The sequence below is a fragment of the Balaenoptera borealis genome (assembly GCF_965194805.1).
Source record: "Balaenoptera borealis genome assembly, chromosome: 5".
NCBI lineage: Eukaryota > Metazoa > Chordata > Mammalia > Artiodactyla > Balaenopteridae > Balaenoptera > Balaenoptera borealis.
The window spans coordinates 808933-835958 of NC_138862.1; the positions used below are offsets into that span (position 1 = coordinate 808933).

At 64.9% G+C, this 27026-nt stretch overlaps 1 protein-coding gene across 1 annotated transcript; it reads right to left on the reverse strand.

Moving 5' to 3' along the window:
- On the reverse strand, positions 1–20192 carry COL6A1 (collagen type VI alpha 1 chain). The gene is given in 36 exon segments (XM_082393625.1): positions 1–1380; positions 1510–1539; positions 2322–2502; positions 2598–2781; positions 2933–3042; positions 3334–3604; positions 3606–3704; positions 3706–3736; positions 3925–3961; positions 4568–4603; positions 5122–5187; positions 5384–5446; positions 5774–5809; positions 5931–5981; positions 6100–6162; positions 6864–6926; positions 10693–10755; positions 12281–12343; positions 12598–12633; positions 12721–12774; positions 12872–12934; positions 13725–13787; positions 13986–14039; positions 14339–14383; positions 14480–14506; positions 14697–14723; positions 14823–14867; positions 15420–15473; positions 16289–16333; positions 16408–16428; positions 16565–16585; positions 16682–16810; positions 16967–17126; positions 17663–17863; positions 19325–19454; positions 19969–20192. Coding segments are annotated over 36 exon segments (3342 nt in total). The 5' UTR covers positions 20066–20192; the 3' UTR covers positions 1–757.
- Positions 20193–27026: the final 6834 nt, after the last annotated feature.

A 27026-nucleotide genomic window follows, 5' to 3' on the forward strand; every position in this document is an offset into this window, starting at 1 on the left:
GAGAGTGAAAGCCTTTATTTGGAAAAGTCGCCGACATGGACACCGTTGAGAAAAAACACAGGAAGGAGTAAAAGTAAAACTAAAGTACCAGGAAGGCCTTCAGTAAAATGTAGAACCAATCACTTCCTTGAGGAAAAAGAGCTTTGGCTTGTTTGATGAAATGCATCACTTTGCCCCTGGTGGCGGGCGAGGCCTCTGCGTCCTGGGGGGGGATGAGGGCAGGACAGCACCTTTGCTCTGGGGTTTTCGGGACACAGGGCCGAGGAGTCACGTTTTCTGCCGGTTGGGGTGAGTGACAGGAGCCTCGGGAAGAGGGGTCGGCTCACCGGGGCTCAGGCTCACCGTCGCGTGCGAGCTCCCGGGAGACCTGACTTCAGGTGTGAGTGTTTCGTGAAGGATGCTGGAGGACTCGCAGCGGGGAAGTAAAGCTACGAGGGAGTGGGGCAGGGGAGGCGGTGACAGCTGACCCCAGAAAGGAAAGAGAAACCAGGCTTAGGGGTTCTGACTCGGGATTAGGGGACCCTGATGGGCAGCACGAGGCGGGACGGTTCAGGTGCGGGTTCAGGTGGGTGGCGGGAGGGGGCCGGCAGAGCCCAGGGTCAAGGGCGGCCACACCCCGCTCAGAGGGGCTGGCAAAACACAGAGCACTGAATCACGGCTTTTCAAGCTTTTCCTTTAAAAAAACCTAGCTAATCGGTGGGTCAGGAACCTCCGGGTCCCCTTCTCACTTTCCGTCTCAGTGGCGGTGGCCCGGCTGCTAGCCCAGCGCCACCTTCCTGGACACCGTCTGGTAGAAGACGCCACGCAGCAGCGCCTGGTAGCTGGGCACGCGGAACAGGTGGCGCTCACCGAAGGCCACGTCGTACTCGGCCGCCTTGCCGGTGACCAGGACGCGCACGTGGGGCTCATTCACCTGGGGGCCCACCACCACCATGAAGATCTCGATGCCTGCGCGCTGGGCCTCCTGCACGGCCTTCTCGATGGTGGCCGCCGTGGCGCCCTGCGAGTTGCCATCCGAGAAGAGCAGCAGCCTCTTCTTGGCGGCGCCGGACGAGGCCTCGCGGTAGAAGCGGGTCACGTAGCCCAGGGCGTCGGTGACGTCGGTGGCATCATTGAAGAAGTCCATGGTGTCCAGGGCGCCGGCCAGCACGGTGTAGTTCTGCAGGAACTGCAGTGCCGCGCGCTCCGGCCGCTGCTGCCCGGTGCCGCTGTACTGCACCACCGCTACGCGCACCTCCTGGCCCGGGTCCGTCTGGCCCGCCGTCAGGAAGCGCTCGGCCAGCCGCTTGGCGAAGCGCTTGGAGGTGTCGAAGTTGTGACTGCCCACGCTGGCCGAGCCGTCCAGCAGGATGGTGATGTCGGTCGGGGAGGAGAAGGTGACTGTGGGCAGGGGCGGCCGTGAGCACACACCGAGGCCCTGGGGAGCCTGGCCCCACCCACCCTGTGGCCTCCGGACCCTCCTCGCCCGGTGCCCCCCCCGAGAGCCCCTCCCCCTCCCCCGGCACTCACTTGGGCAGGTGTAATCTGGACATTTCTTGTCTGTAAAAGAGAGAACCGCACAGCATGGACGCAGCGATCTCAGAGACCGCTGTTCCACCTGTAAACCCCCAACAAGAGGACACCTGGCATCTCCACGGAAGCACAGCTGATGCTCCTGAACGGCTGGCCCCCCTCCACCCACCAGGAGGGGTGTCCTTTATTCAAGAGGGGGCCTTTGGGGGACAGAACGGTCCCCCGGGCACCAGCCCAGTGAGGCGCCCCCCCTTCCCAGAATGGGGAAACCAAGGCTCAGAGAAGAGGAAGGGTGGTCCGCAGCTCAGACCCCAGGCCACGCTGTCCCTGGACGAGGCTGAGTACGTGCCCACTGGGAGGGCTAGGGCCCCGAGTCGGACCCTGCAGCTCTCTCTGGCTGCAGACCAGCTGTCTGCACCGTGGACTCAGCTCTGACCCTGGGCCAAGCCTGGATGGACATGGCAAGTATGTTCTTAGGTGGGCACCTCTGAGGGGTCTCAGGCACCAAGGCCAAGCACGGCCTGCACCTGTGGGTGCACCGAGCCTCAGACCCCAGCACACACGTGTGCCCATGGCTCCAGGACAAAGGGCGGGAGATACGGTGCAGCCCACACTTGGGGGAGCGCCTGTGTGGACGCTGGGCCCCGAAGGAGCCAGGCCATGGCCTCCTCGGGTAAGAGTGGGAAGCGGCTTGGGGGGAGCGGCAAGCGTGCTGCTGGCCGTGGGTGTGTGGCTCCCGTGGCCGGAGGTCGCAGTGAGAGGAGAGCAGGACCACGTCTGGGCCGAGGGGGGGCCCTGCCCGCACCCACCTATGCAGATCTGGGCGGTGATGTTCTTCAGGAAGCTGTCGTCCAGCAGCTCCGCGTAGTTCTCCTTGACCAGCGAGATGCCCGGCCGTCCCTGGGGCGCCAGGCCTTGGCAGGAGATGACGTTGAGCTGATCGGAGCCCGCGGCTAAGCCAAACACATCCTTGATGCCCACGGAGACCACCTGGGGGGAGGGACAGTGTTGGCGTGGCCCTGGTGGGGACCGTCCCCCGAGCCCCAGGGCGCCAGGGCGGCAGCGCAGACACGAGGCCGCCCCACCTGGATGTCAGGGCCGCAGAGCACGTTGAGTGGGGTGGTGTCCCTCTGGGTGTCCGAGCGGCCGTCCGTGATGACCAGGGCGATGCGGTTGTTCTGGGTGGGGGGCAGCAGCCGCCTGCGGGTGTACTGCAGGGCCTCGCCTGTGAAGGTGCCTCCGCCCATCCACTGCAGCTTCTTGATGGCTCTGTGGGGCCACGGTGCCGCCCTCAGGGGGGGTCAGGGGGCCAGGGGCATGGGGGCAGGGCTGGGGGCAGGGCACGGGGCAGGGGGCCAGGGCAGGGCTGGGCGGGCCGCTGGGGACCATGCGTGGGCCGGCTCCGAGCAGCCGCACTCACTCCTTGAGGTCCTGGGCGTTTCTGATGTTGGGGTCCCTCAGGTCCACGTGCTCCTGCATCTGGTTGTGGCTGTACTGCACCACGCCCGCGTGCGACTGCCCAGGCTCAAACTGCACGGGGACAGAAGCCGCGGTCACGAGCGGCCCCCACCACGGGCCCCCGAGGCACCCACGCCCCTCCTGGGCCACCCTCCCACCCACCACCTGTCCCAGGCCGGACCAGCCCCCGGGCCTCCGGGCCCCCGGGGTGACTCTCATGCTCTGGTGGGCTGGGGGCTTCGACTTTCGAGAAACAGAGCGTCCGTCCCACGGCCCCCAGCACCCGGCCCTTCCACTCTGGTGTCAGGACGGACCCCTCCTGGGAAGCTCCGTCCTCGAGCGAGGCCAGGGTGAGCACTTCACCTTGACCAGCTCGTCCCTGCTCAGCCGGTCGATGACCTTGACGATGAAGTCCTTGGAGATCTCGAAGTTCTGCAGGCCGATGCTCTCGGAGCTGTCCAGCACGAAGAGGATGTCGATGGGGCCGCACTTGCACTCTGTGGGCGGCGGCGGGCTCAGCCTCGGGGCCCCTCCCGGGACCCCTTCCAGAGCAGGGCCGCCCCAAGGGGCAGGGCCCCGAGGACCCGGGGGCACTGGGGAGAACTCCCGTCCCCCCGTGCCTGGTTGTGTGAGTGACCGGGGAGAGGACGAGTTGGGCCGGCACCCCAGGGCTGTGGGGGTGTGGGCGAGGGGCTCCACCACCCACAGGGTCAGTCCCCTCGAAAGCTAAAAACACCAGGCGAAGAGTGACACTCACCACAGCAAGCTGGGAAGAGGAGAAAGAGGAAGTTACGTGGCAGTTTAGCCTAAACCCTCCAGCCAGCCCTGCCCGCTCCGCAAGGACCTTCTCGTGGGTGGGCACGCGCCTGCCCTCCTGCCTGCCTCACCCCGGCCAGCACCATGGCAGGACGTTCCTTCTAATTCGGACAGTTACTCAAAGGTGGAGATACTCACAGCACATTTTCATGATGATGTCCAGAATCTCGCATTCCTGGGGAGGGGGTGAGACACTCCCATGAGACAGAACAGGCCCTCCTGTGACCCACCCCTCCAGGGCTGCCCCAGGCTCTGGGGGTGAGGCCAGCCTCCCAGGTCCCCGTCCCCGGGACCACAGCTGGGACCACAGAGGGGCTGGGCTGGGCAGGGTGTCTCCCTTCCCATGGCGTGCCCTGCTCTGCCTGTGAGGCCCCTGCCTGCAGGTCATGAGCACCTGATGTGGTCCCTGACATGTGGCCACGTGTCCCCCCCTGTGGTCATCACATGTTCCTGTGGGGGCAAAGACGTGTCTCCCCGTGGCCATAAGATGTCCACCCTGTGGCCATCATGTGCCCCCGTGGCTTCATATGTTCCCCTATGGCCACCACGTGTCCCCCCAGTAGCCATCGCATGCCCTCCCATGGCCATCATGTGCCCCTATGGCGATCACATGTCTCCTGTGGCCATCACACCCCCATGGCCACCATGTGCCCCCCTGTGGCCATCACGTGTCCCCCCCGTGGCCATCATGGCTCCCTGCTGCTGTCACGCCTCCCCACCCTCACAGGATCCTGGGCCAGAGCGGTTGGCCCCCAAGGATGTTCACAGACACCCCACTTACGTCTGGCCCTGGTGGTCCCATGTGTCCTGGGGGTCCCTGTCAGAGAAAGGACAGGAGAGGGTGGACGCTGGGGCCCTGTCCGATTCCTGGGCTGCAGGTCTGACGGGAGCCCTCGGCTGACCCCACCTCCATTTAGGGCCCCCCGAACACTAGGGGCAGCTGAGGCTTCTGCACGTTAAGGGCTGGGGGACCTGCTACCGCCGTCCGGGGGGCGACAACTGTCTAATGTGCCCTTTCCTGGTGGTCTGTGGGTGCTCACTGCCCGGGGCAGAGTGTCCCTGTGGGTCTAATGGCGCCACCTCGAGGGGCAGGGTGCCCAGCCTCACCCAGGCACCGCCCTGGGCCCTGCCGTGCCCATCACGCCTCACCTGGAGACCCACCCTCCCCTTCTCTGCCCACCCCTGCCTGCTCAGCCCCCCACCCCGAAACTGCCCGTTCCCCCTCATCCTGCCTCCCGCGCCCTTCCCCAGAACCTGGCTCCCAGGTTCTCCCCCCCCCACCCCCCAGCCTCTGCAGCCTCCGGGTGGGGCACCTGCCCGCGCCCGCCGACGCACCTGGGGGCCTTCGGGGCCTCGGTAGCCCTTTGCTCCTTTGGCGCCTCGGGGAGAAATGTCATTGTTCTGGAAGGACAGCGCGGTGTTGCAGGCACGGCCACACGTGGCCTGAGCCCCTGGACCCCCTGCTGCGAGTCTGCCCACCGCACCCTCGACCCCGGGGGCCCAGCCGCCCTCGGAGCCACCACAGCCCTCCGGGTCTGGGCCCTTGAGGCCGAGGCTGACCCGGGATGTCACAGCATGCGGTGGGCTCTGCACTCACGTCCTCTCCGGGGTCCCCGGCTTCTCCCTCGTCTCCCTTGAGGCCAGGGTAGCCTTTGGTGCCCTGCAGGGGAGAACGTGGTCAGGGGGAGCAGGGCCCAGGGTCTGGGGTGGGTGCTGCGGCCCTGGGCCCCTGGGGAGGGCAGGGCTCTGGGGGGAGTGTCAGTCAGCAGGGGCACCCCGCCCGGCCCCGGGCGGGGCTCCCAGAGACGGAGACGCAGGCGGGGGGGCCTCGGCGACAGCTGGGCTGCGGGGGCAGTGCGCCTGCACGTGTGTGTCTGCACGTGTGTGTGCCTCTGCACTCGTGTGTGTTTGCTCAGGCGCGGGAGCGGCGTGCTCGAGCGTGCACGTGTGCTCCAGGGGCCAACAGGGCGGACGGGCGTGTACTCACATTCATCCCGGGAGGACCCCTGCTGCCCGGATAGCCCTGCAGGGAAGGTGGGACAGTCACGCCAGGCTCTGACGTGGCGGGGGGGCCGCGAGGGGCAATCCCAGCCACGGAGCCCCTGTGCGCCCGACTGGCCAAAGGGGGGTCGGGGGGCACTCACAGGGAAGCCGGGGAAGCCCTCGGTGCCGTTTCCGGGGGGGCCGTCTTCACCCTGGGAGAGCAGACCGCGTCCGGTCACTGTGGGCCTCGCCCAGGCCGGCCGCTTCTGGACTCCGGGGTCCCAGGCAGCCCCCCTACCAGGGCTGTGCCCTGTGCCCTGCGTCACTCACCCTTTCGCCCATCAGCCCGGGGTCTCCGGGGGGTCCTGGGGGCCCTGAGGCTCCTCCGGGGCCCTAAGGAGGGGAAAGTGAAGTGGACACCAGGCAGCGAGCCACACAGGCTCAGAGGCACAAGGCCTCTTGGAGGAAAGAGGGACAATTAAATAAAATAACATGTCTTCACGCAGCACAGAAATGACTAAAAGAAGGGTTTTTAAACCAATAATCCTGGGGGGCCGTGTAACCTTCGGGCCTTAGAGGCACTGCCCAGTGGTCCACCCAGGGAGTGACCCGAGGACGAGGTGACCAGAACAGGGACAGAAATGCACGGGGTCACTGCAGGAAATTCAAACCCGAGAGCCCATCTGGCGGGGGTGGAGGAACCAGCAGATACAGCTACAGGCGTGGCCAACGGGAGCACGTCAACAACGTGGTGAAAAATCGTTAAGGTTTGAGCTCATGATGAGAAAAACAACAAAAAACCTTACCAAGTCAAATTTATAAGGCACAGTATGCAAAGAAAGAAAAAAGAAATTTGGAAAGAAATAAGCCAAACTGTTCATGTTGTTTATCTCTGGGTGGGTGTTTTAGATTTCTTTTTGTAGTTTTCTTCATTTTCTAAATGTCCTAAGAGTCACATATACTGTGAGGTGAAATGAAACATTTTTAACAGGTAAGGAGCCTGTGGGAATCTCCTAAGGAAGTGCTGGGTACGGGATGGGGTCTGGGTCCAGGGCTGGCCCCTCCTAGGATGGGGGGAGGGGAGGGCTCCTCACCTCGGTCCCTGGGGGCCCCTCGTCGCCACGGTATCCTTTCGGTCCAGTGGGGCCAGCCTCACCCTGCAGAGAGAAGACACAGTCATCAGTCTCCCTCTGCCCCAGAGCAGCCCCCCAGGCCCCAGACCCCGCACTTGCTGGCTGCTCCATCCCCGTCCCTCTCTGGAGGTGACCCCTGCATTCCCGGGTCCAGGCTCTCAGTCCCCTGAGCACTGCGCAGACGCCCCCAGCCAGGCCCCAGCGAGGAGGGCAAGCGTGTGTCACTCAGGGCTGCTGGCCCGCCTGCCCCTCTGGGCCCCACCAACAGGACCCTGGACTCAGAGGCCCGTCCCCTGGGCCCCGTCATGAGGCGGCACTTCTCATGGGTTCTCTCCTGGCTGCCCTCCCATCACAAATGTGCACGACGCCCGTTATCCGGCCAGGAGGCTGCTACAGCGCTGCCGTCCCGCACCGGGCAGGGGTCCGGCCGTGGCCACGGCTCGGGGGCTGGCGCGGTTGTGCGCCTCGGCCAGCGCCAGCGTCACGCTCCCTGCACGCTGGCCACGGGGACACGGGGGCTCAGGGGGTCAGCCTGGGGCCCCGAGACCTGCCTCGGGGCAAGAAGAGCGGCACCTCCTGGTCCTGGGTGGCACCTCCTGGGAAACTGGGACTCAAGGGCTTGTCTAAGACACAGAAAGACCAAACTCGGGCGGAGTCCCTGCGGGCAGCTGGCACCCTCACGGGTGGGAGGGGGTGCCCACTGCGGTGGGACGTGGGACGGGCGAGGCCTGACGGCTGGGCCCGCCACGGGACGACGGGACCCTGTCCTCAGTTTCTCCACTGCCTTTTCCTGGGATTTGGGAAAACATATTTCCCAAAACTCTCTGCATGGACCCTGGGGTCAGAGCCGGCCTCCTGCTGGGCCTGGAGTCGGTCGTGGGTCCGTGATGGGGTTGGGAGCGCGGGGCACAGAAGCCAGAGCCTGGAGGCCCAGAAGTCGAATGTCCAGGTGACCAAGCGCCTCCTTGGCCGGGAGCCACAGGTCAGGAGGGGACCGTCTCCGGTCGCTCACAGACTGGGGGGACACAGGGCCCCCTCCCAAAGGGGGCAGCCGCCCCCGGCAGCGCCCAGGGTCCCCACCGCCTGGGGTGGGGCCTCCCTCTCTCCCCACACTCTTGGTCGTTTCCTTTTCTTTGCGGTGACTATCATGGCTCTGAAAACTAATGCTGCTGGGATGCTCCCGTGAACCCCAGTGTCGGTTCCTGCTTTTAGAGTTTCGTGCCTTTAGAGTCTTGAATGACTTCCTGAAGGTGCCACAGGGAAGACGCGGGTCACCTGGGCAGCTTGTCCTGGCAGCACCGGCCAGGAGCAGCTACTGCTCCTTGATTCCTGTCCAGGAAAGTCAGCGGCCCAGGCAGGGGCCCAGGAAGCCGCCCCAGCCCGGCCTGAGGCCACATGAGCTACAGTCGTGGGAACTGGGTGGAAATGGAAAGAGGAAGGGTGTGCGACAGCCAGACCAGAAAGGGCACACGTAGGTGAGGGGGTTTAAACATGATGGAAGTGCATTTTAATCAGCAGGAAAGACTGCAGTCATGTATGTTGCGACAATGGGCTGGCCGTTCTCCGAAAATGTCAAGCAGGCCAAGCTCACCTCTCTTCCAGCCCCACAGTCTATACTCTAGACAAATCAAAGACGTAAGCAAAAAATACACTAAAAGGGGTGAGGGCATTTGCAAATCTTTGTAAACGAGCAGGACATCCTTCACCACAAGGTACCGTAGACAAAGTCAGGACGCAGATGACAACCGACAAAATGTCTGCCCCGTGGATGGAGCCCCACGCCATCAATGTGGGAAACACAGATGCCGGTGGGAAATGAAGAGCTGCCTCAACAGCCTGGCAGAGACCGCGCTTGGTCCGTAAACCCACAAACAGTCAAAGCAAGAGGGGAGAAAAAGCTCACATCAGGAGTCTGATCATAGCTCATCTTGGCAAAGTGTGGGAGCCGTCCTATTTCACACTCTTGGGGGAGTGTGAGTGGGGGCCAGATAGAGAAGTAGGTAGGATTATTTGGCAAATATCAACTCACACACACACCACTGGGGCTAAGAAATTTTGCTGCTAAGAACTTACATTCTGGACATAGCCTTGGAAGTTCTTCAGGATGGATGGATGGATGAACGGCTGGGTGGGTAGATGGATGGATGGACGGATGGACACATCCATCCACAGATACGTGATAGATGAACAGACAGATGACAGGTGGGTGGATGGATAGATGGATAGATGCGCACATATGTACATAGATGATGGATGGATGGACGGATAGAGATGGATGGATGAATGGACGGATGGACAGATAAGCTGACTGAACGGCAGATGGATGTTGATATTTATTACAGTATTTTTCTTTTTTTTCGGTCCTGCCGTGCAGCTTGCGGGGTCTTATTTCCCCGACCAGGGATTGAACCCGGACCACGTCAGTGAAAGCCCGGCATCCTAACCGCTAGGCCACCAGGGAACTCTACAGTATTTTTCTGTAAAGCAAAATACTGCAGACAATCTCCTTACAGTCAACGGGGCGAGAAGGGGCAGGAAGCAGACCCTTCCGAGGGCGCCAAGGAAGAGGCCGCACCGCAGGTCAGCGGCAGAGCCGGCCGATGCCCAGCCCGGCAGCACCCCGAATTGCAGGGGCCCCCAGGGGCTCGTGGACCCTGGGGCAGCCCTCACCCCGCGGGAGGCGGCGGGCGGGGTCGAGGGCCTTGCGGGACCTACGTCTGCAGCCAGGCGTCCTCAGCACGCACATAGGTCAGCTTGCTACGTGTTCACTGCGTGTGGTCTGTCTCCCGCTGGATGGCCGGCACCCCCATAACAAGGGCGGCACCAAGCTGTGCCCCCCCTTCCTGTGCTCCCCCAGGGCCGGCTGGAGCTCGAGCAGGCCCTGCTGACCTCTGCCAGGACGCACTGGCCGCCAGCGGTGTCCCTCTGCCCGAGGCCTGCCCAGGGCGGCTGCATCCCAAACTGCCTCGCCTCTGCGTGCACCCTGTCCCCGCCCTCCACTCGTGGACCCCCGGGCTGGCCCCGGGCCGGGGTCTGGAGAAGATGGGCTGAGAGCAGCGGTGGGCATGATGCCCCCTGGGGAGGGTGGTCTCACCTGTGCCCCACCCCCAGCCGCTCACAGCCTCCTGCCTGTCCCCTGCCCCCGCCTTCCACCCAGCCCGCTGCTTCCTCAGGCCTCCACTCTCCTCCTCATCCCCAGCATGACCTCTAGAAGGTCACATCCAGGAATTCTAGAACCTTCCGTGCACCGACACTCCCAAATCAATTTCCAGCCAGGATCTCACCTCTGGGCTCCAAACACTGAGAGAGGCTCACACACCCTGTCTCCAATGTGGGGTGCCTCTGTCTGGGCTGAGTCCCCTGTGACCCCACTCCGCCAGGCCAGGGGGTCCCCAGGGTCCCCCGACTCCAGCATGCCCCTGCTGCTGCCTGCCCTGCCCCTGCATGCCCCAGCCCGGCCTCCAAGCCCACTGCCCTCCCCCAGCACCAGCCGAGCCAGGGCACCCCCCCTCACTCTGAGGGCAGAGCTGGGGGCAGCATGGGGCTCTGCGCACTCAGGGCTGCGTCCTGGCAGGCGTCCACCCTGAGACAGGGCTCCCCTGGGCCCAGCTCACCAATCTGCATCAGCCACCCTGGCCCCCCACCCGACCCCAGACATCCCAAGGTCTCCAGGCCATGCCCCTGCAGGAAGCACCCCAGGTGGGAAGAGAAGAGAGACCTCCCCCAAATCTGTGAGCTGATCTAAACTGGCAGCAGCTCCCCCCTGCCCCCCAGCAGCCGGGCTTCCTACCGGGTCTCCGGGGACGCCAACGGGGCCCTCTCGTCCCTGGTCACCTTGGGGTCCAGCTTCGCCCTGGAGAGGAAAAGCTGCTGAGGTGGAGAGGGAAGAGGGCAGCCGCCCCGGGTGGCCACCAGGCGAGGCCGGGGGCCCGGCAGCTCCCACACAGCCAGGAAGGGCCGCTGTCTGCTGTGGGCCGGCCTCGTCCTTCCTTTTCACGCTTGCCCACGTGTTTCCCACAATGTGGCCACGTGCCTGGCCATCAGGTGACTTGTGTTTTCAAGGGGCCACGACAAGGGGCCAGCAACCCCCCCGAGGCCAGGAGGCATCTCATCGTCCACCCGGCCTCGGGGCCCGGAGCTGGGTGGGGCTGGCCGTACCTCCCCCGCCGTTTGTCCAGGGCACTTCCTGGAGGCACAGCCTGGCCTTCAGTCCTGTTTCCTGACCTGAAGGACTGGGCTCGGAAAGGGGGTCAAAGCTACATTGTCCCTGCTTTGCTGTCCTTCCCCACCCCTGCCCGGTGGGGCGTGGGGTTCTGGAGGGGCCCGGGTGGGGCGGGGTCAGAAAGACAAACCTCTCTCCCCCTGACCTTGGCCTTGGCTAAGCTCACTCTCCCCATCGGGACGCCTTAGACACGCATCTGGAGGAGAAGCATTTGCCCCTACGGCCGAGTGTCACCCCAGGGGGAGAGCACAGCCTGGAGAAGTGTCCCGTTCTTGCGGACGGGGAGCGGCGTCGCCTGCGCCGCCAGCAGGTAGAGGGCCAGCCGCCTCTGAGGCTTGGGGCTCAGCACCCTTGCCTCCTAACCCCGGAGCCATAGGGTGAGGCCTGCTCCCCCGTCCAACTGGGCAGAGTCTGACTCGGTGCCCACGCCCTGGGTCCCGCCAGCCTTTCCCGCTTAACCGCGTGGCAGAGAAAGCCCAGCGTGGCCCCTGATGGTGAAGCCGCTGGGCCTTGGAGGTGAGGGAACGGCAGCCGCTGAGCCGGTTCCAACATTCCTGCTCTTGAAGTTGTAACAAAGGGAAACTGTCCCCGGAAGAATGCAGGCTCCGTCTGCAAAATGTTTACGGAGTTCTGGGGGAAGAGCCCAGATGTGCGGCGGGAGGGGCTCGCTGAGTCAGCTGCGAGAGTGTGAAGTTGGGCAGCTAAATAAAGCCCAAGCTAAAGAATAATCGCAGCTCGGGGAAGCCCTGTGGAGCCAGACACCGGGCCAGCCGGCGTGAAGGTGGTACCCACGCTGCAGAGGACGTGCTTACACGGCGTGTCTGGGTGACTTTTCAGGCGGCTGCTCCCTGGTCATCTGTGGTGAGTGGAGAAGCCGCACCAGCTCACCTTGCCTCCCAGGCCCTGGAGGTGGCCCGGGCCCATGCAGCTTGGAGCTCTGGGCGGGGCCCAAGGGCATGAGCTGCTGCATTTCCCATACAAGGAGTGTGTGTCGGGGGGTATATTTGGGAGATAGGAGGCGAGCGCGTGGGTCGCCCGCATCTAGGGGCCAGAGGGCCTCGGTGGCGTGTCCTGTAATTCTGATGGCCTGACCCCGGCCTGGCCCCGGTCTCTGCTCCCAGGGGATGGGGTCCCAGCTTTAGGAACAGTGACTCACCGGGTCTCCTCTCGGGCCCCGCGCGCCTGAGGTCCCCCGTGGTCCGCTTTCCCCAGGGCCGCCCTGTGTGGAGAAAGCAGAGGCGGTGAGGCTGCAGCCCAGACGGTGAGGGCTGGGGCTCGAGGCCTGGGCACAGGGCCTGGCGCCCCAGCAGATACCAGGACTTGCAGTCCCTCCATCTCACGCCCCGTCCTTCAGAGACTGGGGTCCCACTGGCTCCAGCACGCTCTCCAGGGTCTGTCCACCTGGGGCCCCAGGGCTGGTCACACCATCCACATCTGCCACTAAGTGGTGAGGCCCAGGGCACCTCCACTCACCCTCTCTCCGGGGGGTCCGTCTGGTCCCGCGTTTCCCTGCGATTGAGAGGAATGAACACGAGTGTTAGTTTGCGTCGGGAACTCTGCTTGAGGCTCGGGCAGCAGGAGGGGGAGGGCTCCTACCTCGTCGCCGGCTTCTCCCTTCTCTCCCAGGGGACCAGGCTCTCCGGGCTCACCCTGGGGACAACATTGCAGACTGTCTGTCCTTGACCCTGAGGCCCCTCCCAGGGCCGGGGCCCACCCCGCTGCATCGGGGGGCTGTGTGTGTGCTCACCTCGTCTCCGGTGGGCCCCGTGTTCCCTGGCCTCCCAGGTTCCCCGTCTGCTCCAGACTCACCCTGGAAAGATCCAAGGGTCAGCCTTCAGGAGGCCATGCCCAGCCGTCCTGGGGGCCAGTGACCCCACGCTGGCCCTGCTCACCCAGGCTTCAGGCCGCCGTCCCTCACTGACTGCAGGCACCTCAGACGCAGAGGACCCTCCCCAGACACCCACATCTCCACACAAAACCCGCCTCCTGGGTTCAAACGCCGCCCACCACAGGGGCCAGCCCGGCCCTCAGGAGTGGAGGCCCACTGTTGCCAGGCTGGGGACCTCGGCCCACACTCCAGGACATGTGCGTTGCTAGGACGCGTTTGGGGCAGAGTTCATGTTACTGCTCCAACTTTCCCAGCACTTCCTGTTGCTGAAGAAAATACCAGCAACAGATTTGAATTAGACCCAAAACGTGACGTCCTCGCGCCTCACTGCTCCGCCCACTGCAACATCACCCTGTTTATTCCTGAGTTTAGATTTCCCGCGAGCAGATCGATTCCGGGCTGACCCGCGGGCTGCGGGCTACGTGGACGTTCCTGAGGTGACCCGAGAGGCCGCAGATGGACGAGCAGGGGCGGTGGCGTGATGGGCACTGGACGTGCCCGAGGCTGAGGGACCAGCACTCCCTGGGGCGGAGGGTCCCACCCGCAGCCCTGACGGCCCCGGGAAGGGCAGTGGCGAGGCCTCAGCCCCCATGGGCGGCGGGGCCTGGCCCCCAGACTAGGGGCGAGAACCTGCTTCCAGGAGGGACTTCTGCTCAATGCTCGGTGGGTTGTAAAGCCCCAGCCTGGCCCCCCGCGGGCTCGAGTTACTGACCTTGTCTCCTTTCAGTCCGAAGGCACCCGCGTCGCCCTTGGGCCCAGAGGGTCCTTGGATGCCCTGGGGAGAGGACGCAGAGTCAGACCACACTCTGAAGCCGCAGCCACCAGGCTGCACACACGTTGAGTGACAAGCCAGAAGGGCAGGTCTGCACGTGGTATGGCCCGTGTGACTTCTCAGCGTGTCAGCAGGAGGGTTGAGGCAACTTTCACTCTTGAGGACTTAGTCTTAAAATGTCGGTGAGAGAAAGCGACTTACATCGAATCCAGGCGAGCCCTTGCAGCCTGACAGGCCAGGGTACCCCGTCTCCCCCTGCAAGGAGGAAGGCGGGTTTGGTGGTCAAGCCTTTCAGCTCTGGCTCATCCACCCCCTTCCCAAGAAAGCCCCACCCGGCAGAAGACGCTCTGAGCTTGGCAAGGTGGCTTGGGGTCCACTGGGACCTGGGGCTTGGCAGGAGATGTCTCCTGCCTTTCATGCTGCCTCAGAGTTGCCCAGGGGTGGCCACACATGAGACCCCTACCCACCCACCTTCCCTGGGGTGGCCAGCCTTGCCCACCGTCCCTTCCTGAAACACGGGCCCCGCTTCCAGCCCTCCCCCAGCTGAGGGTGACCTTCATGCCGTCCACGCCGTCCACGCCACGCTTCCCCTTCTCGCCCTGCAAAGTGCAAAAACCAAAGAAGGTCAGACCAAGGTCAGACCGCGCCCCACAGGGAAGTGTCCCCACCGGCCGCGCCCCTACGGCCACACTCACCTTGTAGCCCTTGGGTCCTCTGGAGCCCTGAGGAGACAGAAAGGAAGGGTGAGGGGCTTGGTCTCCCCATCGTGGGGCGAGGTCCCCAAGGAGGGCGCCTCCCCGCCACCCAGCTCATCGCAGCCCAGCCACGCCGGGGACAGGCAGCATCGTCCTTGCCCAGAGTAGGGGCCGCTCTGTGCCCCGAGGGACGCCCCCAAAGTCTCATGTCACTCACCTTCTCCCCTCGGCTCCCTTTTTCTCCCTAGACAGCAAACAGAGGAGGGAAGGGGGCTGTGAGGGGCGCCCCAGGCCCGATGCCCTGATGCCCCAGGAGAGGCGCGGTAGGGCGGGGGAGACGCACCTTCATGCCCTGGTAGCCGACGGGCCCGAGGTCCCCAGGCCTTCCCTGAAACAGAGGAAGGGGTGCGTGAGACACCCCTGGGGGCAGGGGCAGCCCCCGTCCAGCCCGCTTGCTCTCCACCTTACTCAGGCCCGGTCAGCTGGAGAGACCTGGCTGGCTGGTCACTGACCTGCGTCTGAGAAGCGCCCTGCTATGAAGGCCTCCCCCCGCCTCCTGGGGGCTCTCAGCGGAGCTCCAGGGAGGCAGAGGTCCAGAGCCCTCCCGGGGCCACGGGGAAGGGGGAGACTGGCCGTGGCTGAAGCAGAGGCCCTGGGACTTTGCTGGCTGCCCCCTGCCCCCATCTTCTGAGAGCAGGTGGGCCTGTGGGGGGGCCTGAGGGGCATGAGGAGTCTTCCTGGGCAGGGGGTGCTGGAAGGATGGCTATGCCGTGTGCGCCCTGGTCCTCGCCACCCACGGGGGCCGTGTCCTCTGAGGGTCAGGCCACATGGCGATGGTGCTCAGAAACCAGCCATCCTTCTGGAAGTTTCCGCAGCCTGATTCCCTGGCCTCGGGCTTCTCAGCGCCCCCATCCCCCTTGGTCAGGGGCTCGGCACTCACGGGGTCTCCGGCGTCTCCTTTCTCTCCCGGGAGCCCTGGCTTCCCTCTTTCTCCCTGGAATACAGAGCAGATCAAGGTTAGAGGACAAATTCCGTTTATTTCTAAAAAGCTGGTGAGAAGGACCCTCTACTTGCTAACAAAAAAGCTATTCCATCCGGTCCCTAGTGTTCACGTGGCTTTCAGGCACCTTTCTCGTGGCCCATCCTGGGATCTGCGTGGTCAGGTCCACGGTCCCCTCCCACACACCCCACCGGGCCCTGGGGCTGCCCGGCGCCGGCTGGACTGACCCCTGAATCTTTTCTCTCCGCCCGTTCTCGCTGCTGTGTTGGGCTCCCAGGGGCGGGCGGGGTGGATGGGGCACAGGAGCCCCCCAGGGGAGGTAGCCGTGTGGCCCCACAGCCCCTGCACCTGACACTTTCTAGGAAAAGCCAGAAATCTGGACTTCCACGAGCAAGCTCCCAGGTTGTGAATACTGGGAACTAATTTTGTTCTCCAAAACCTCCGCACGAAGCAGTCCCGGCCTTGGGCCCATGTTCGCCCGTCCCACGGGGGGCCCACCTCCAGGAGCGAAGCCACAGGGGTGGTCACTCCAGAAAGGCCACTCCCTCCCCCACGGGGCAGAGGCCGGAGCGGCGGGCCCCACCCCGCGGCAGCCCATGGCCGCCGCATCGGCGCGGGGTCACCGTGCCCGGACTCTCTCCCGCGGCTGGGGCACATGCTCAGCGCAGCAGGCGGGCGGTGGGCGCTCGGGACGGCTGCCTGGGGTCCAGCGCGTCCCTAGCACCCGGGTGCCAGGCTGCAGGGACATTTCTGCCAGGCTTCCCCCCACACCCCAAGGAGGAAAGCACGGACAGGACGCGGCCACTCACCTCATACCCGGGGTCGCCCCGCAGCCCGGGAGGTCCTCTGGCGGGCTGCAAGACACAAGAGAAGGGTGAGCGCGAGGCGGCAGAGTCGGGGTGGCCCGGGGCGGGGGGGGCACACTCACCTGGCACTCGAAGGAACAGCACTGCGGAAGAAGGGACAGGGGGACACGTCAGAGAGCCCAGGCCCAGCCACACCGGCCGCCCGCGCTCAGCCTGCTGGTGGAGAAACGGGCGCCGGTGTTGCTATGGCGCGGGGTGGGGGGGGGAGGGGGGCCTTACCACTTGCTCCACGTTGTTTTTCTGAAAAGTGGAAGAGAAAAGTCAAATTAATTTTCATTCCCAGGCACAGGATCTCCGGCACCCTGGACACGGCGGGGAGGGCGGGGCAGCGCTCACGATCATGTCCGTGATGGTGTCGATGGTCTGGCTGATGACTTCCTCCGCGTCACGGCTCTGCCCCCAGTCGGCCGCCGTGAAGTTGCGCCGGTACGTGTGGTCCGTGGCGATGATACTCAGGCGTGGCTCCTGTCGTGGATGCGACCGGAACGAGGGCGAACGTTGGGGACGGTGGGCGCGCCGGGCCCCTCCCCACCTCTGCTCCCCTGGAGCCCCCCGTCCCTCAGGCTGTGCCTGTACCCGCGCCCCCCCCCCCACCCAACGTAGGCCCAGCAGGGGTCCTACCAGGTGGTCGGGCGTGATGGCCACAGAGAAGACTTTGATGCCCAGGTGCTTGGCCTCATTCACGGCGTCTTCCAGGCCCCCGCAGGGCTCCTTGTAGCCCTCCAGGGGGTGCCCATCGGTCACCACGATCAGGTACTTGTTCTCCTTCAGGTGGGAGCCCCTGCAGGGGGCGGGAGAGGTGAGACCACCCAGCATGGCCCCCTCAGGCCAGCACTGACCCTGTCAGCCCAGGGCCCCATTGGAACCGCAGAGCTGAGACCCCTAGACTGGAGGTAAGGGGCAGGGGGCTACAAACCCTGGAGGGAGACCCAGACCCAAGGCAGTGTTTCCTGTTTCTCTGTGTTGATCCGGCCATAAGTGGGATTATAGGAAAGGACATTAAAACAGAAAATAGAGTTCTGTGGGATCACATTTCAGGTCCCCTCTGCCTTCAGTGGTTGAGAAGACGGTGGACCGCTGGAGGGAAGGACAGAGGGGTGGAGAGCGACCTTGGCAGCCATGGCGCAGGCTGGGCAGTGGTCAGCAGCACGACCCCCTCGGCCACTGGGACTGGTCCTGGGGACCTTGGGCACCAGAGCCTGGCTTGCCAGCGGGCAGCCCTGGAGTTTGGCCGACCAGGCTGTGACCAGGGAGGTGAGGCAGCCTCTGAGGGCCGCGGGGCCGCAGACGGGAGCCGGGTGGGCAGCGGGCACTCACCCCACGAGCAGCTCCTCCAGCCCCTTCTTGATGGCACAGTCCGTGTAGGTGCCTTTGCCGAAGTACTTGACCGCGTCCACGCTGCTCTTGAGCACGTCACGGCCGCTGGGCATGCGCGTGAGCCCGCGGATGATCTCTACCTCGTCGCTGTAGTGCAGCGCGCCTGCGTTCCACACCAGGTTGCGGTCACAGCGGTAGTACCTGCGGGCCCCGCGGAGGTGAGCGGCCCTCCCCAGACCCAGGCCCGCTCCCCTGCTGTGTCCATCCGAGGGCAGGACGGCCACCACGTCACAGGTGGACAGACGGCCGGTCCCGTCTCGCCCCGAGGGGGAGGGGCCTGTGGGCCCCGGGCTGGGCTTCCCGAGCGGCCCTAAGACCCTGGGTCCCAGCGCCGGGGGCCACATGGGGCGGAGGCGGGGGCGGCCAGCTAGTGACCACCGTGTCCCCTGCTCTCCAGGGCCTCAGACGAGGAGCTGTGTGCCGAGAGCCTGCTCCAGGGCCACGGGGTGGGGGGCAGACCCTCCATGGACAGCAGTGGGGCCGTTGACAGTGGCAGGGGAGGGACACTGGTGGGGACCCCTGGATCTGAGTGGCCTCCTCTTTCTGCCCCGGGCACCTCAGTCGATGGTCTCCGGGGGTGGCCAGGCCCCCAGCCCATCAGCAGATGGGTGACGGAGGCCCCCTGCCGAGAACCAACGCCGACAGCAGGAAGAGCCCCCAGTTCACAGGCGGGAGAACGGAGGCGCAGGGCCAGAGCCCCCTGGAGCGGCCCGACGGGCTGCAGGGCTGCCCTGGCGCCCGCTCCCCGAGGCACATCCACGCCGGGGCCCTCCCTGGGCCTCATAAGCCCGGGCACCTCGGGAGGTCTGGGGCTTCAGTCCCACAGTCCCTGCATTGGGCAGACCTGTCCTCTGTCCCTGCGGCCCCTTCTGGTGGGTGGGAGGCTCGGCGCCTGGGTCAGCTGGCCAGTGGGTGGGTGGGTCAGCAGGGACAGGGTGGGACGAGGGGAGGGGCCTGTGCAGGTGAGGGAGGGGGAGGACCCTGGTCTGAGCTGAGCCCTCCCCCACCCCCGTGGCCCTGACCCGCCCCCCTGCAGGCGTGTCCTGTGCTTGGCCACACCCACCGCCCGGGGTTCCCCCGGTGAGTGAGCGGATGCATGGATGGATGGAGCGTGGTGCCCCCAAACCCAGGACTGGGCTGGTGGCCCCTCCGACCAGGACACTGGACACGGGGGACCCTGGGACCTCGGGCCCGGGGTGTGGGCTCTGACCGTCCCCTTGGGCGGTGGTCAGCGTCCAGGTGGTTGGCGAGGAGCGCCCCCTCCAGACACCGGGCGGACCCACAGGGCCTCGGTCAGCTGCCCACGCCCGCTCAGCCGTAGAGGTGGGGAGCTGTTTCCTCCTCGGAGTTTGGGGCCCGGGGCCCAGGCAGCAGCAGTGCCCCCTCCGCCCTCCCGGCTGACCGGCCTGCTCCGTCTCAAGCTCAGCTGTCTCCTGGCCCATCTGCACCACTCAGACTTGGGGAGGGGACTCGAGTGGTCCGGCCGATACCTCCCTTCTCAGATGGGGACGCAGCCGAGCAGGTTGAGGCTCAGCCCTGCCTGCTGGGCCACGGCGGGGGCGACCCCGGGCCGGCCGCCCCCTGAGAGGACGGAGGTCCTACCTGTCCTTCAGGTTGTCGATGAAGCGCTTGGTGAAGGCCTTGACCTTGTCCACCAGGGCCCCGTAGGGCTTCAGCCTCAAGGCCACGCTCTCGGAGGTGTCCAGCACGAAGAACAGGTCCACGGGGCAGTCTGGGCCGGGCACGGGAGGAGCGGGGCCTGCAGCTCACGCCCCGAGCCCACCTTCCCCGGGTGAGTCCTCCGCCAGCCACCTCCCCGGCCAGGCCACCCCTGCACCAGCTCAGACTCCGAGCCTCCGGGAAGGGCGAGGAGTCCGCCCTTCACCACAGCTGAGGCCGGTTTCTCACCGCGTTTCCAAGTTGAATTTAAAACTACCAGGGGCATGACCTTCAGAAAAGGGTGGGTGGGAACAGGTAACCGTGTTTCTTGACTGACCACCGGCAAGGAATCAAAGGGAGCTGAGAGGCAGAGAGGGGGCAGCACCGGCCGAGGACAGGCGCTCAGGGAGCTGGCGGGCTCAGCCTCCTCCTGCCGGGGTCCTGCGCCAGCCGCACAGCCTCTGAGCGCTCGGGCAGCAAGGGAAGGGGCTGGGGTCCCACTGGGGCAGCACGGCTGATACGCCTGGTCCAGGCCGGCCTCGCCCAGCAGCCGACGCCAGAGTCCCAGACGCGGCAAGTCCACTCACCTTGGAAGGCGATGGCCCTCGAGACTGCCGCATCGTCCTGCGCGGTGGTCCAGCAGGCCTGCAGCATCAGGGGGAGCAGAACACGGGGCAGACTCATGTCGCCGGCCTGCGGGCCACCATGGAGCGGGGTCGCGGGCAGGGTGGGCTGGCGACGGTGGCCGGGGAGAGAGACAGAGAGAGTTGTCTCTGCTCTCCTTCGGCCAGAGTTTCAGCCCAGGAGGGAGGGAGGGGTGGAGGGAGGAGCGGGAGGAGGGGCCGGGGCGGGGGCCCAGCAGCCGGGGAGGGCGGGGGGGGTCTCTCCCAGCTCTGGGCGAGTCGCTCACGCTCCCCGGAGCTGGAGCCCGAGCTGCTCTGGGCCCCGGACGCCACTCGGTGAAAGGATTTACCTCCCTGGTTTGTGGGGACTTTTTTATTTGCCTACGGTTCTCCTGCTAAGTCAGCTTGAAGAAGTCTGAAAAGGACGGGAGCCCTGAGATGAACTTCCCTGAGGCATTTTGTTTCCCATCTTCATGTGGGCTTGATCGGCCTGTTTGCCTGTCCGCTCGCTCACCAGTTCCTACAAATCACAGTGCTGTTTGTGTAAACATTTCAAATCCATTGTTCGGTCTGACTTCCGAGGCTTCATAGAAATATCTTTTCACAGTTTAGTCAAATACATATTGACGAAAGATAATTTCGTTTTTTACTCTGGGAAAATGCAGTCAGCACAATAACTATACGTGCACTTGCTTTACATAAATACATACATAGACAGAGAGACAGAGACACAGAGAGAGGATGGTGAGACCCTGCTTCTGAGGACAGGTGTGAAGACCCCCGACCCCGGGGCCCTGCAGGGGTGAGCTCCGGATGTGGCCAGGCCCACCCCTGCCCCAGAGAACATTCTAGAAGATCTTTCCCAGAGCTGGAGCTGTTACCACTTGTCTAACATCGGCCGAAATGTTTTATAGTTTAAAGACATGCCGAAGTCGTATAACCACAGTGAAGAAGTTTTGAGAAACCCTTCGGGAATTATACCTCTCAGTGATTGCTGTGGGATTTCTTCCAGTGTTTTCCCCGTACGTACATTCTGAATCTTTTGTGAGCTAACCGTGGGGGTAGTTTTACTTGCCACTGGTCTCACCCAGGCCGTGCCGTGGGCACTTCTCTCTGTGCTTCGGGGTTGGGCGCAGGGCACCCAGCTTCCGGGTCAGACAAGGGGGCTCGGCCCCTCGCGCAAGGCTGTTACCTGCTCACGTGGTCTCTCCAGGTCTGAGCTGTTTTAGCTGCAGGGGCGGCAGCACTAACGTTCTTGCAGGTTTTGGAGATGAAGTCGGAATCTGTTGTGTGAAACCCTGAGCCGTGACTCCCCACAGCAGGGGCCCAGCTGCCGAGCGGTTCTGGACTCACCTTGTCTGTGAAATGGGGAGAAACAGGGACAGTCGTGCTCGGGCCTCTGGCCGATTGTGGGACGGGAGGGTCCATTCGCGGACACCGCTGGGCAGTGAGGATGCGGGTGTGAGGGGGGCACAGGGACACCCACACTTGCCAGCCGGCCGCGCCGGGCGAGGTGGTCCCGAGGGGTGAGCCGGCCTCGGCAGGGTCAACGTCCCCACAGCCCCCAGGCCCAGGCCAGGCCTCAGACCCCTCCCTGCAGGGCTTCCGGGAGCCGGGCAGACAGCACAGCTGCCCTACGGGGCCGTCGGCCAGGGTGCAAGGGAGCAAGTTAGGGTGCCGGGCTCTGCAGCACTCCCTCTGCTTGTGGAGAAGAGACAGGATGGGCAGCCAAGGGCCCCTTTCTCTTCCTCTCACTCCCACCGTGGGCCTTGCTGGCCCCTCCCCGGGGGCGGGGGTGTCACTCACCTGATGTCCCAGATCGGCCTTCGGGGAGCGAGCCTTTCCCCACAGCACCGCAGGGACCATGAGGGCGCCTGCCTGGCCTGGAGCCCCGGAGCCCTCTGGGGGGAGGGCATGAGAGGGGAGGGGCCCCAGGGAGGTACTTGGCCCGAGGCTGCAAGCCCCCCCGCCCTGCCCCTCGCATGGTATCCGGCATCCGTGAGGGGTGAGAGGCGGGCCGAGGTCCTCGGGGACCAGGCTGGGAGGGTGTGGGTGTCTGGGGGGAGGGTGGGTTGCAGGGCTGCTGCAGGTTGGAACAGACCCCCAGGTGACACTGTCCAGGCAGCTGAGGTCTCCAGGCGGGAAGAGTCAAGGCCCTGGAGAGGTGGGGGAGGACATGGGCTGGGGGGTCCAGGAGGCTTGGGGGACAGGGCTGTCCCCAGGCCCCACGGGAAGGGCCGGGTGGTGATGGGGAGAAGCCCCCCATCTCTGGGCCTCTCGCCCATGCTAGGAGGCTGTTTCAGGGAAGCACGGGTCACCTGCCCCCTGGGGTGCGGCCTACAGTGTCCGGAGGCCCCGCAGGTCACTCCCTGGGCTTCGGCCTCCTAGGAGCTGGGGCTCTGGGCCCCTGGGCCCCTGACAGGAGCCCTCCAGGGGCGCCCCCCGAACGGACTCCTGCACCTCCCAGGCCCCTGTGATACCAGGTGCCTCCAAAAGTAAGTGCAGGGAAAGGGGAAGTTATCCACCAGGATTGTCCTTGGGGTTAAAAACCACGGCGTGGGTGGAAGCTGGGAGGAAAGTAGCTCCTCCGGAAACGCCTCGCCTCGGCCTCGCCTCGCCGCAGGGGCAGGAGGGGCCGACCGCCCGCGTGCTGATGGGGGCGGGGCAGCGCCCTCCCCCCGTGGAGCAACAGCGCCCCCTCTGCCCTGCAGACGCCCGAACCTCCGCGCCAGGCAGGGCCTTCCTCCTGCTAAACAGCCCTCTTTCCTCCTCACCCTCCAGCCTCTGCCCACCCTTTTCAGGCAGCAAGTGTGAGGCCCTAAGAGGGGAGGGGAGAGGGGGGAGCGGCCTCCTGCAGCCCCTCCAGCCACAACCAGTGTCGGGTTGTGCCTGGACCCCCGGGGCACGTCTCCCCCCCTGCCCCCAGCCTGGGAGACCCTCTCCAGGGGCTTGTGGGGTTGCTGCCAACCTGCCCCTGCCAGCGGTCGAGGCCCCTCAGACACAGGGCGCACTCCAGGAAGGACAGCAGGGCTGCGGCCCAGGACCTTTATGGAGCGGGGATGAGGGGAGGCGCAGGGGCGAGGAGGTGAGAGCAGAGCTCACTCCCCTCCCGCTCTGGTCTCCAGGCCAGGCGCCTGGATGGTGATGCCCCCCATGAGTGATGCCCCCCGATGGGTGATGCGCCCGATGGTGATGCCCCCCGATGGTGATGCCTCCCGATGGTGATGCCCCCCGATGGTGATGCCTCCCGATGGTGATGCCTCCCGATGGTGATGCCCCCCGATGGTGATGCCTCCCGATGGTGATGCCCCCCGATGGTGATGCCCCCCGATGGTGATGCCTCCCGATGGGTGATGCCCCCCGATGGTGATGCCCCCCGATGGGTAATTCCTCCCGATGGTGATGCCTCCCGATGGTGATGCCCCCCGATGGTGATGCCCCCCGATGGTGATGCCTCCCGATGGGTGATGCCCCCCGATGGTGATGCCCCCCGATGGGTAATTCCTCCCGATGGTGATGCCTCCCGATGGTGATGCCTCCCGATGGGTGATGCCCCCGATGGTGATGCCCCCGATGGTGATGCCTCCCGATGGTGATGCCCCCCGATGGTGATGCCTCCCGATGGGTGATGCCCCCGATGGTGATGCCCCCCGATGGTGATGCCTCCCGATGGGTAATTCCTCCCGATGGTGATGCCCCCCATGAGTGATGCCCCCCGATGGGTGATGCCCCCGATGGTGATGCCCCCGATGGTGATGCCCCCCGATGGTGATGCCCCCCGATGGTGATGCCCCCCGATGGTGATGCCCCCGATGGTGATGCCTCCCGATGGTGATGCCCCCCGATGGTGATGCCCCCCGATGGTGATGCCCCCGATGGTGATGCCCCCGATGGTGATGCCTCCCGATGGGTGATGCCCCCGATGGTGATGCCCCCCGATGGTGATGCCTCCCGATGGGTGATGCCCCCCGATGGTGATGCCCCCCGATGGGTAATTCCTCCCGATGGTGATGCCTCCCGATGGTGATGCCCCCCGATGGTGATGCCCCCCGATGGTGATGCCCCCCGATGGTGATGCCTCCCGATGGGTAATTCCTCCCGATGGTGATGCCTCCCGATGGGTGATGCCCCCGATGGTGATGCCCCCCGATGGTGATGCCTCCCGATGGGTAATTCCTCCCGATGGTGATGCCCCCCATGAGTGATGCCCCCCGATGGGTGATGCCCCCGATGGTGATGCCCCCCGATGGGTAATTCCTCCCGATGGTGATGCCCCCCATGAGTGATGCCCCCCGATGGGTGATGCCCCCGATGGTGATGCCTCCCGATGGGTGATGCCCCCCGATGGTGATGCCCCCCGATGGGTAATTCCTCCCGATGGTGATGCCTCCCGATGGTGATGCCCCCCGATGGTGATGCCCCCCGATGGTGATGCCCCCCGATGGTGATGCCTCCCGATGGGTAATTCCTCCCGATGGTGATGCCTCCCGATGGGTGATGCCCCCGATGGTGATGCCCCCCGATGGTGATGCCTCCCGATGGGTAATTCCTCCCGATGGTGATGCCCCCCATGAGTGATGCCCCCCGATGGTGATGCCCCCCGATGGTGATGCCCCCCGATGGTGATGCCTCCCGATGGTGATGCCCCCCGATGGTGATGCCCCCCGATGGTGATGCCCCCCGATGGTGATGCCTCCCGATGGGTAATTCCTCCCGATGGTGATGCCTCCCGATGGGTGATGCCCCCGATGGTGATGCCCCCCGATGGTGATGCCTCCCGATGGGTAATTCCTCCCGATGGTGATGCCCCCCATGAGTGATGCCCCCCGATGGGTGATGCCCCCGATGGTGATGCCCCCGATGGTGATGCCCCCCGATTGGTGATGCCCCCCGATGGGTGATGCCCCCGATGGTGATGCCTCCCGATGGGTGATGCCCCCGATGGTGATGCCCCCCGATGGTGATGCCTCCCGATGGTGATGCCTCCCGATGGGTGATGCCCCCGATGGTGATGCCCCCGATGGTGATGCCTCCCGATGGTGATGCCCCCCGATGGTGATGCCTCCCGATGGGTGATGCCCCCGATGGTGATGCCCCCGATGGTGATGCCCCCCGATGGGTGATGCCCCCGATGGTGATGCCCCCGATGGTGATGCCTCCCGATGGTGATGCCCCCCGATGGTGATGCCCCCCGATGGGTGATGCCCCCGATGGTGATGCCCCCCGATGGTGATGCCTCCCGATGGTGATGCCCCCCGATGGTGATGCCTCCCGATGGTGATGCCTCCCGATGGGTGATGCCCCCGATGGTGATGCCCCCCGATGGTGATGCCTCCCGATGGGTAATTCCTCCCGATGGTGATGCCCCCCAGATGGGTGATACCCCCCAGGTGGTCATGCTCCCCATGGGTGATGCACCATCTGGTCTGGGCACGTGGGGAACATGGACATGCCCTGAGGACGGTGAGGACACATGCCAGGCCCCAGGATCTTTGCCCCCCGGCCCTTAGCACAAGTCCACCCCTGCAGAGGACGAGGGTGAGGGTGTGCCTTGCCGTGGGCAGCGTATCCCTCGTCATCTCCTCTCCACTTGCTCACAGCACTGTGTCCACACAGCGAAGGTGGCCAGCAGGTGACCCCACGCTGCACCCCACGCCGCCAATCAGGTGGCAGCGCCCCAGGCAGGCCCCCGGTGCAATGTCAAGAACACACAGAGCCAACCATTCCAGGCCTGGCGCTGCACCCATGGTCCCGGGGCTGTCGGGGGAGCTGGTCCTCCCTGGCTGGCTCTGGGCAGCTCCAGGGCCCCCGCCTGACCGCACGCTTCGTCCCCCTCTGACGGTCCACCTGCCGGCTGTGCAGCCCCAGGGCCCAAGTGCGGCCCCCTCTGTTGGCGAGGCCACGCTGCAAGGAGGCCTTCTGGTTGGAAGTGACCACAGGGGTGGCACCCCAGAGGGCCGCCCCGTCTCCGTCCTGTAGCGAGCACCCCCACGGCCGTGGTCGGCGGGCCGGTTGGACGGCGCTGCCCTTCGGAGCAAGGTCCACTTTGCCGAGTGCTGATTCTGTGGTCTGAAATGGCACTTTCTGGGAAAAACTGTACATTTATAATTGCAAACATGGATTTTCAGGGCACAAAGGGCTTTTCCCTGTGTTTCCTGGTTCGATGCTTCCTCCGACTCAGGGGTAGGCAGGCAGAGCTTACCCCCATTGTCCAGGTGGGGAAACCGAGGTGGGTTATCGTGCCCAGAGCCACACGGTGGATGAGAGACCCATGGAGACAGACCCAGGTCGCTGCCCACGGCTGAGCCCTCGCCGCTGAATGGACACCTCCTGACCCACCAGGGCCACTGGGACCCACGGCAGGCTCTGAAAACTCAGACTCCTCTTGATAGAACTTCCTAGACCAGAAGGGCCCGGAGGATGGGGTGACATGGGGGCCCCGAGGACAGGGCGACACGGGGAGTGTCCCAGGAACCTGGCCTCCCAAGCGATGGTGGCGGGTGTTTCCGGGATGCCCTGCTTCTTCCGGGTGTGGGTGACAGAAAGCCGCCTTCACTTATAAACACCAAAGACCCAAACCCTCTTAGCATCTGTTGAACAAAACTCTTTTGATTTCTTTTTAATGCCTCAACTATTGAGTGAATTTTCCTCCCAACTTAGAGCATGATTCATCAAGGAAAATGTTTTCCATGGTTACACATGTGGTTTCCATGGCAGTGCGACCGTGAGGACGTCGGAGCTGACGGGGGTGCCAGACTGGCCAGGTTCCTGTTCCTGCCCTCAGCGTGGACCAGCCTCTCCCTCCTCTCCCCTCTCCCTCCTCTCCCCTCTCCCTCCCCTCCCCTCTCCCTCCTCTCCCCTCTCCCGGCCAGCTTGACTGTCGGTCAGGCGGTCTGGCCCCAGGCGCCGAGCACAGGGAGGTCCTGTCTCCCAGCTCTGACTGCAAAATGAGTCAGCTGGATGGGAAGCAGCCAGCGGTCAGAGAAGGTGCTGGGGTCGGGGGAGCCGGGGTGCCTCCCCCA